At 35.9% G+C, this 10730-nt stretch overlaps 1 protein-coding gene across 4 annotated transcripts; it reads right to left on the reverse strand.

The window, feature by feature from the left end:
• Nucleotides 1-5901: 5901 nt before the first annotated feature.
• On the reverse strand, nt 5902-10730 carry LOC133706228 (tetratricopeptide repeat domain-containing protein PYG7, chloroplastic-like). Of its 4 annotated transcripts, none has more exons than XM_062131714.1 (6): nt 10401-10730; nt 10047-10133; nt 8710-8752; nt 7311-7603; nt 6900-7046; nt 5902-6375 (listed from the first exon to the last, which is right to left on the reverse strand). In XM_062131714.1, the coding sequence occupies exons 1-6, from the start codon at nt 10521-10523 to the stop codon at nt 6094-6096; spliced, it is 975 nt and encodes a 324-aa protein (XP_061987698.1). In that variant the 5' UTR covers nt 10524-10730; the 3' UTR covers nt 5902-6093. The 4 variants fall into 4 exon arrangements, with proteins under 4 accessions (XP_061987698.1, XP_061987697.1, XP_061987699.1 ...); XM_062131713.1 differs by having other exon boundaries at nt 8701-8752; XM_062131715.1 differs by having other exon boundaries at nt 8710-8756; nt 10401-10442.

Genomic DNA, 10730 nt, shown 5'->3' on the forward strand with positions numbered 1-10730 from the left:
TATATATATCTTCAGCTTTCTTTTCCATTCTCTCTCGGAAAAGAGGAGAATATATCCAATATTTGGTGTTTTTGTAAAACTTTTGAAGTCTTAAAAATTAGAAACATGTTCAAATGAAAATTATTTTTTGAATGTTGACATATATATATGGTTATTTATTTAATTTTTTTCTTGACATCGATATTGATTAGATATTATATATATATATATATTGATAAATTAGATATATATATATAGGTATAACCTAAATATTTAGCTAAATAATAATAATAAAAATGTTTATTTGTTAAAAGTTATAAAGATGAAATTGTGTGTTTTCGTGGAAAACCACATAAATTACAAAGATAAATCTTGAAGAACACAAAAGGACGTTCATGGATATATATATATATATAACATAATATAGAAAATTCATGTTTCCCAATTTAAATGACTAATTAATTTTCTAAATAAAATCTTATTTAAACATAACATTCTATTTTTCCTTCTTCATGGATATAATATTCTAACAAACAGAGATGTTATTTGAATTTAAACATAAAATTCATGTTTCCCAATTCAACTTCGGCTTTTCGATCTTGCATTTTATTCATAATGCCCTCAATCTTTTCTAAAGCAGCATTTCTTGCATCCAAGCCATCTCGTTGTTGTTTCTTCACTCTAAATCTAAAAAGGGAGAGACTCACTCTGAAGCTTGGCGTGTTTCTTTTGGGAAAAGTCTCTTTGCTGCCTAAAAAAAAAACCAACTTCTTAATTTAATTATTCCCCCCCCCCCCCTAAATACCCATATTTTCTAGCTAGATTTTCCAACTTCATTCACTATATACAAGCAAAACTAAAGCTAAAACCCGCCAAGAAAATCCTCTCTCACCTTGTATATTTGTTCTGTGTTGGTAAAGAGCATCTCAACTTATCTATAAAGCAATGGAGGAAGAAGCGTCTTGGAAGCCTTTTAAAGTAAGCTAATGCGGGCCTGAAGTTTCTCACCTATGCTTTGCATATGACATGTCTTTATTTACTAAAGCTAGTGAAATACAAGTGTGATGCAATGATTGAATATGTCCAGTGCTTCTTCTAGCTAGAAGGTGAGGACTGCAAAGACGATGGTATTTTTTTCCAAAAATATTGTCTCATCCAATTTGGCAAGAATCATCAGCCGTAAAACGGAGGACCAGCGGAGTAATAAACAAACCTATGCTTATATTATTGAGAACAAGCATCAGAAATTGGCCAGTTGAAAATCGAAGAATTTATCTCTAGCTGGGAGAATAACTCTTTGTAAATCAGTCCTAGCAACAGTGCCTTTGTATCCCATGCAATCTTCTCTTATCTTGAAATCACTCTGTATTGACATTGAAAGAATACGCAAGGATTTTATGGGGAAAATGAACATAGAAAAAGACCTCACCTTGCTGAATGGGAAACAGTATGTCACTCTAAATTAGATGGAGGGATAGGTCTACGAAGGAATAAGGCATTTATCATGAAACTAGGTTGGGGAATTATTCATGACAGCAACAGTCTTTGGGCAGGTGTTCTTCGAGGCAAGCATAGCAGGATAAAGGATTGCATTCCTCATGTACGTACAGGCTAAAGGAAAAGATTCTTGCTATGGAAAGCAATCTGTAAGATCTGGCCTCATGTGATTGATTGGTGCATGTCGGACAGTCTATGGGTAATGGATTTGAGGATGGACAATTGGCTATGGCGAGCTATCCTCCTCCCTCTGTAAAATGGAAGTGAGAATCTTTAGCTCATTCATTATTACCCGTGCAGATGTTAATGGTTATGGCGAGCTATCCTCCTCCCTCTGTTGATATGGATGGTGATTCGATTTATTGCATTGGGCCTCTTCACAAAGTGGTAACTTTTCTATACAATCAGCATATGCCACCCAGATTGAAACTCTTAGACACCACCATGATCAAGCTTCTCTATGGAAGTTGATTTGGAAATGGAATGGCCCAGAAAGAATCAAGGCATTCTTATGGATCGTAGCTCACAATAGTCTTATAAAAAATGAGACTAAAGCGCGTAGACACTTTGCTGAGGATCCATATTGTCACCATTGTCCTCTTGTGGCCAATTAAGGCCAATAATTAAAATGTAAAAAATAATAACATTATATTAGAATTTATTAATTAATTATAACTAAAACTAGTAAGTAAAACACTGTAGCACGGTCTACTGTGCTGTGCACTATGAGTGTATTTATTGTGGATTGCACTGTAGTTGTCTTATGAGTGCTTTTACTGTGGACTGCACTGTTTGTTCAATGTGGTGCGGGCTACTGTGCACTGTGGGTGCTTTCACTGTAGATTGCACTGCACTGTTCTGCACTGTAGCTGCCCTGTGAGTGCTTTCACTGTGAACTGCACTGTTTGTTCACTATGGCGCGGGCTACTGTGCATTGTGGGTGCTTTCACTGTGGATTGCACTGTAGCGGCCTTGTGAGTGTTTTCGCTGAGGACGGTGAGTGCTTTTATCGTGGATTGTACTGTTTGGTTGTGCGGCCAACTCCTAGTTGGACCTCGACGCATCCGCGCCTAACCCCACATTGGCTCTGGACGTGTCCACGCCCAACCCCACGTTGGACCTGGCACCTTAGGTCTGGACACGTCCCCGGCCAACCCAAAGTTGGCCCTGGATGCGTCCACATCCAACCCCACGTTGGACTTGGCACCTTGGGTCTGGACGCGTTCCCGGTCAAATCCAAGTTGGCCCTGGACGCGCCCACACCCAACCTCACGTTGGACCTGGACGCGTCCACACACAACACCAAGTTGGACCTGGACGCGCCCACGCCCAACCCTATGTTGGAACTGGCACCTTGGGTCTAGACGCGTCCCTGACCAACCCCAAGTTGGACATGGATGCATGCACGCCCACCCCACCTTGGACCTGGACACATCCACGCTCAACCACACGTTAGCCCTGGACGCAACCGCGCCCAACCACACGTTGGCCCTGAACGCGTCCCCGGTGAACCCCAAGTTGGACCTGGACGCGCCCCCACCCCACCCATGTTGGACCTGGACGCGTCCACGCCTAACCCCATGTTGGACCTGGACACGTCCTCGCCCAACCCCAGGTTGGCCCTCGACGCGTCCACACCCAACCCAACATTGGACCTGGACACGTCCACGACCAACACCAAGTTGGACCTGGATGCATGCACACCCAACCACATGTTGGACTGGACATCTAATTATTAAATTGAAAACATATTATTATTTATATTATAAATTTTTATGATATTTTTTATAAAAACAAAAAAGTGAGCCCACAACGTGTATTATTAAAAATATTCAACAATTCTAAGTATTAATATAAAAAATATTATAATTTGTGTTGTAAATATTAATATTTTTCTTCTAATACAAAGTATTCATATAAAAAATATTATTATTTATATTCTAAATATTATTATTTTTCTTATAATTCAAACTATTCATATCAAAATATTATTATTTTTGTTTTAAATATTATTAATTTTTTTATATTTCAATGTATTCATATCAAAGATATTATTATTTTTATAATAATTCAAAGTTTTAATATAAAAAATATTATTATTTGTGTTCTAAATAGTCTTGGAATTAAAAATAGTATTATTTATGCTATGAATATTATTATTGTTACTATAATCAAAAGTATTATTATTAAAAATATTGTTTTTTATGTTATAAATATTATTATTTTTATAATAATGAATATTATTAATAAAATAATTACTAAATTAGAAAAACATTATTATTAATATTGAAAAACAACCATAGATTTGATTTGAAAGTTAAAATTAAAAATTACTATTATTATTATTATTATTATCATTAATAAATTTTAAAAAATTGTTATCACTATTGGAAAAAAAACTATTATTATTATTTATGTTCTAAATATTATTATTTTTCTTATAATTCAAACTATTCATATCAAAATATTATTATTTTTGTTTTAAATATTTTTTTTATATTTCAATGTATTCATATCAAAGATATTATTTTTTTGTTATAATATTATTATTTTTATAATAATTCAAAGTTTTAATATAAAAAATATTATTCTTTGTGTTCTAAATATTCTTGGAATTAAAAATAGTATTATTTATGTTATGAATATTATTATTTTTACTATAATCAAAAGTATTATTATTAAAAATATTATTTTTTATGTTATAAATATTATTATTTTTATAATAATGAATATTATTAATAAAATAATTACTAAATTAGAAAAAAATTATTATTAATATTGAAAAACAACCATAGATTTGATTTGAAAGATAAAATTAAAAATTATTATTATTATTATTATTATTATTATTATTATTATTATTATTATTATTATCATCATCAATAAATTTTAAAACATTGTTATCACTATTGAAAAAAAAACTATGTAGGCACACGTGACGCTTGGGTTGCTTGCCTGCGTGGCAGCAAACCAATCGCACAAGTGGTGCTTCTACTACCTGCTGTGTGCTAGGCAGACCGCAGTGCACACGTTGTGTTTGGGCTACGCCAAGATCCAATTATCCTTGGGTCTTGCAGCTGCAGAATCTAAAATAACCTTGAGTTATTGGTTATGCAGGACCCAAACTAGCCATGGGTTCTGTTAACATCAAGACTCAAATTTTTTATGAAAATAAAAGGTAAACCCGTAGGGTAGCGCGGGCCACTTAACTAGTTAAATTACTAAATCAAGTCCTTGTGTTTTTTTTATGTTGAATCATTGGTTATTGTCTTACATTATTTTTTTTATATTTTTAAACAAAAAAATATTCATAATTTTTTTTTACACATTGTCATTTTGTCAAGCATCTTGACTCTGACTCAATGTTGTTAGGTCCAGATGGGTACCAGATGCTGGGTTATTTTGCCAAGCATGACTCAATAATGTTGGGTCCTTCTTGCAAGCATGATCCAATGATGTTGGGCCCTGCCGCCCAGCAAGACCCACCACTATTGGGTATTGCTGTCAGCAAGACCTAGCAACTCTGTCGTCGAACCCAATGATGGTGGGTGCTCAGTATTGCTGTCAGCAGGATCCAGCAGTTGTGTCAGACCCAAGTTTATTGGGCTTGGCTCTATCGCCAAATCTAATGATGTTGGGTCTGGGTGCCAGCAACAATGGGCCTAGCTGAAGCAAGATTGGGTCCTGGTGGAGCCTAGCTGCCACTAGGACCTAGCAGCGGTGGGCCTGCTCCCACCAGAACCTAGTAGGGTTGGCTGAGTTTGTTTCATTTGAAATCCGGGCCTGCAATTGAGTCGAAGAAAACCAATCGACCTGACAAAAACCCGATAGAATCTCTTTTTTTTTAATTTTTTTCTCCTTCCTAGAGACCCCTCTTTTTTCATATTTTTCAATTGATTGTTAACTCATTTCAAAGTTCACTATATAAATATTAGAAGAATGTTTTATTTTTTCAATGTGAAATTTGAAACCCTTTAGCATATATGCTCTATGTTCACAAGAAAAAAGTTATGTTTTTTTTTTATTTTGTGAACATCACGAGTTTAATCTGAATCAACCCATGTAACCTAGGACCCGACTCCTTGATCGGGTCAACCCCAAGGTTGGATTTGATAACTATGGTTGTCATGAAAATATATTTTTTAATTTGTTATAATTTTTGAATTATCAAAATGCATTAAAAAATCTACATAAATAATCTTTTATAAAAAATAAAAATATTTGACTCGCGAAACAACATGTTACATAACTGGCTATAATCCAAGGCATGTATCGTCTTTTAAGTTTTTGTAATTTCCTGTCCGTGATGTTTTTCCTGGATTGTTTCAGCGGTGATGTGAGAAAAAAGATGAAATAAGGACCGGGATGGTTCGGGGTTGTGAAAATAGTTTCATTATCGTCGAAAAGAGGATTTTTCATTTGAAAAAAAATAACAATTTCTGAAAATTATATATTCAGTCATCCAGATATAAAAGCAAAGGATGTTCGAGTCTGGACATGTAATTTTTGGAAAAGGTTCAAAAATTTCCTAGAGGAAGAAAAGTTCAGCATTGCTTAAGATGACAAAATTTATAAAGAAAGAAAAAATTGATAATCTTATGACAGTAGCTAGTAGATTCATCTATCCTTAGACTTGATGGGAACTCCTCTGTACATTTGTACCTTATCCTTCAAGGCATCTCTTCTGGGTCTTGCCACCTTATTGTTAGGATCAAAGAGTAGAACTTCTTCGAATGCCTTGAGAGCTGACTTCAGGTCTTTCTTCTTTTCATAGGCATCACCGAGGTTGTTCCAGGCTGTGACATAACCTGGTTGAAGCTTCACGGCAGCTTCAAACTGTTTGATTCCCTTGTCAAGCTTCCCGTCAAGAACATAGCTAACGCCAAGGGCATTGTAAACCTATCCAAATATTTGGCAGGCAGAAAGGAACTCATCATCAAAATCATGCACAAGAATTGTTATCATGTTGATTCGAAAGACAGACTAGGGTGCTCCCTGTCTTATCTTAATTGCTTAAGAAAAAAAGATATTCAGTTCTTATTTCTAGTCTTTGTTCATAATTTGCAAGTTGATTACCCACTCCTGCAAGGGGTTAACACCAAGACTAGATCCTGACAACTTTCTCAGTGTATCATGCAGGCAACTTTCTTGGTGAGTCAGTGCACACAGGCAAAGGATTGCAGTAACAGACTGCAGTGATTCCAAAATACAGTGAACCAACATCAAACCATTCGGTAAATGTATTTGTAGACAGTAATCTAAATATATGAACTTGACCATCAAGTAGGATTGAGCATATGAAATTTTCTTTTTCCTTCTTTTATTAGTGAAAACAAAAAAAAATGATGTTGCTTGGCATTTCCCAAGGCAATACACGAAAGTGTTAGGTCAAATCAGAAGCAATTACCCCAAGGCAATCATACCTGGGCAAGATCTTGAACATCACCATCCCATTTCTCAATTGCCTGAAGTAAATATTTAATAGCAGCCGGGTAAAATTTTCTCCTCAGCATTACTGCACCGAGTTCAAAAAGCCCAGTTGCAGTGGCATCACCACTTCTTACTTGCTCCTGAAATTAAAAGGGGAAAACACAACAAGATAATAAGATTGTATTAAACAAAATGCAGATGGCCAATGCCTGTTATGACTATCAAACAAGAGATGGGAGTGCTGGGGAAGGTGAAAGAGAAACTAAATGGATCTATTTTTCTAAACAAACTGACCTCTCCATCTAAATATCTAAGAATTTCCAAGACAGTTTTGTAATAAATGTCAGTGGCAGGAAGAGTGAACTCTTGGAAAGCATAATACAGATTAAAAAAGGGGAACTTGCCTGCAATTCTTTAGCAGAAAGGTCGAGCTCTCTACGCGTTAGGACTTGACGAATAACAAAGAAAGTTCCAACCCCAAGCAAAGCTAGTAGTAAAAGCAGATAAGAGAGCTGGATTCCCAATTCAAATAACTCCCCAACCTCATAAATTGCTTCTGGTTTGATACTTTCTCCTGCATGTGCCACTTGAGCAGAAGTTAACAATGAGATTTGTCCAAATGAGAGCACAGACGCCCAAACCATCACTCTTTTCATGCACACATTATCCTCAATATTCCAAAGATTGCTCGAGGATTCTGCAATAAGTTATGATATTAAGAGGATGGGAAACAAAAAGAAAAAAGAAATCAGTAGGAAAAAGGCAAATAGCATGTCCAAGAAGCCGCAGATGTTGCTAAAATTAGCCTATGAATATAGATCCTTCCTCCCACTGAAGGTAGTAAACAAAAAAAACCAAAATTTCATGCAGCTCTTCTTGAGGAGTCCGAACATGATGAACTCAAATATAAACAATTATTTCTGATAGGCTGTTAACAATACATTATCAAGTATAGCTACTTCAGACATCTTTGATTTGACTACATGATCACTTATTGAAATAGGAAAAGAATATGTAGAAAGTTGAATTGGCTTCATTGGATGTGCAAATCAATCACCAAACAATGACCATTGTTAGTATGATGTTCTTCGACACTTCAATTTCGAAAATGATATGGGGTGGCGGGAAGCAGTCACTGGAAGGAAAAATAAACCTAGGATACAATCTGCAGAGTTGCATTTGGAAGATAAGAATGGAATACACAATCCAGCAAAGCAACATTGTTGAAGACTGAAATTGTCAACAGAACCAGATGAAATCTGTGAGCGTGCGCATGAGTGCACATGACTAGCAGTGTCCATTATATTTCAATTAGAAATTCCCAATCTTCAAGAAATTATTAACTCCTGATTACTCGGAATTGTGCCCACCTTTTATAGAACATTTGTTCACACACCCGCACACATACATATGTCTAGATGCATTCCATTTACAAATTTCCTTAGTGGGTTTTTTCATCACCATGATTACGTCTCAAACAAGACTGATATATCTGGATCATCATTCAATTAGCTCAGGACACGACTCAAATGATAGTACGTTTTAAGAGGATCTTAACTGCTAAGTATAAGGGCTATTCTGCAAGCAATTAACAAAAAACAAAACAAGGAGAGGCTTCAAATTACATGCCAGATTAATGATTTTATAAGAATAGTACAAAATAAGGATATGAAGTTGTTGACAAAACTTCTACAACATTTGATGTAAGAGATATATCGCATCAGCTACACATAAAATTAATTGGCCACTAAAATCAGACTGAAATAAAAGATTAAGGTGAGAAGAGAGCACTACTCTCAGTACTTGTTAAGCTATAGGATCTGATTGCCAACTCCTTTCCATGTATCTGCCTTCACCCACAAGAGAATGCAAAATGAGTTGTGAAAAATGTATGGCACCTTATTGAAGAAGCTTTTATTGAAAAAAAAAATGAAAGAGAGATGAAGAAAATCATTCTGCAGGTTCACAGCATAAGCCAGAGAAGAAAGAGAGGAAATCATAATTTGTAAAGAAAAATGGTTCTCTGCTGATATAAAAAAAACTTGCATTGCACTAGTTGACCATGATTTTGGTTACACACTCAGACATGTCTTTGTTACAATAGCGAACTTTTGTATGATTAGGTAACAATCTTTACCCTATGGAATGAAACATATGAAATGAAGGCAGGTGTATGGAAGATGAGAACTGCAAAGAGATCTACACCCAGGAGCTATTGTACAAAAATAAATATTAGATACCAATACAGTTCAAATACAAGGTACAAATCAAACATGCAATAGAAGGAAATGTTTCTGAGGGAATCAAAGTTTTAATTCTCAAGTCTGCTAGCTCATCCTTTCTAAATCACTTCTCTTCATCTCTTACCATGCACTTCATGTTGAGCACATAGATGCAGTTTTCTCCAATTGTACTGCTACAACTTCAAGCTCAACTCCGACAACCGTAGGCCATGCTAGGGAGTATTCATCTAATTCACTCCAGTCCAAGAGAAGTCTAGTAATCATGACGATCACAGACCCATCTTCCAAGGAAATCTCATCCTAAAAAGAAACTTGCAATGCTTCATAATGAGAGCTTCATGTTGGTAGAAAACCAACACATGTCTCACAGATTTCAGTTCCCACTTCTATACCACCATGAGAATCTGGGACTCCAGAATATAACTTTAGTACAATACTAAAGAACAACTAGGCATACGCTCTCTTCCTTCAGCAATGCGGAAACAAGCCCTAGGATGACCTCAACACTACAACTAAGCCGGAGCCAGCGTGGAAATGTGGCTAACAAAGCTACCCACCCTACTCCCCTCCCATAACAAACCTCCATCCTCTTCATTTGTGCACGAGACTCCAATTCTTCTCAGAATTTAAATAAAACTTGTCATATACTGTGTCTGCCTGGGAGACCATACTTTCTAAATCTAACCACTCTTTGCTAACCATGAATTCACAAAGTCTCCAAAGAACCTTCAGTCCTGAGAAGTTCTGTCCTAACGAAGAGGGTAAACTTTATAATAAATAGAGTAAAAGAAAACAGTAAGAGTTGATTTAAAAAGGCTAAGGTTCAGATTACTAGTTGACTTGGTTTCTATACAAAAGTAGCCACCATTGAAGCAAGGAGATTGTTGGAACACATACCTGGAAATCAGGAAACTCTGTGACGTTCAGTCCATGGCCTACTCTGAAAGTTGTCAAATCTGGTGAACTATAGTGCTGAAAAAGGGCCTGAAAAAATATGCAAATTTTTCCCAAGTAATATTATTTTCATATCAATATTTCTACATGTTAAATCATACATTAAATAAACCCTCCATTATCATGGCATGTTCAAAGAAATACAGTAAAAATATACCACCATAATTCAAGACCTATCAAATAGGATGAGCCCTCATGCCAATTTTCAAGAAAGGCAGCAAAATAAGATGAAGAAAGTGAAAAAATTTCAACTTTTGAGAGACCAGGAGGGTTGAAAAAGGAACTGGAAATGTGTACCTGAAGAGAGAGTCTGTGTGGCCTGAACTGGAGAGACCCAAATGAGAGGAGAGAGTGAGGGTGAGGGTGAGGGTGAGGGTGTTGTAGAGGTGGAGATGATGAGATGGTTGCTTGGAGAAGCATTTTCCTTTGATTTTACTGTCTGCGGGAGGTTTCTTTAGAGCAAAAACTGCTGTCTATGTTAACTCTATCTACTTTGTATGTGAAATTAGGTGTTCTATTGAACATGTATGCACTCAACTCTCTACAGAGTTCGTTGGTTGTCGAAGATAAAAAAAGATCACTTGTGTAGAATGTCCCCAACTGACAGCAGAAGTAGATAAGGCCGCG

The sequence above is a fragment of the Populus nigra genome, chromosome 11 (genome assembly GCF_951802175.1).
Source record: "Populus nigra chromosome 11, ddPopNigr1.1, whole genome shotgun sequence".
Classification (NCBI taxonomy): domain Eukaryota; kingdom Viridiplantae; phylum Streptophyta; class Magnoliopsida; order Malpighiales; family Salicaceae; genus Populus; species Populus nigra.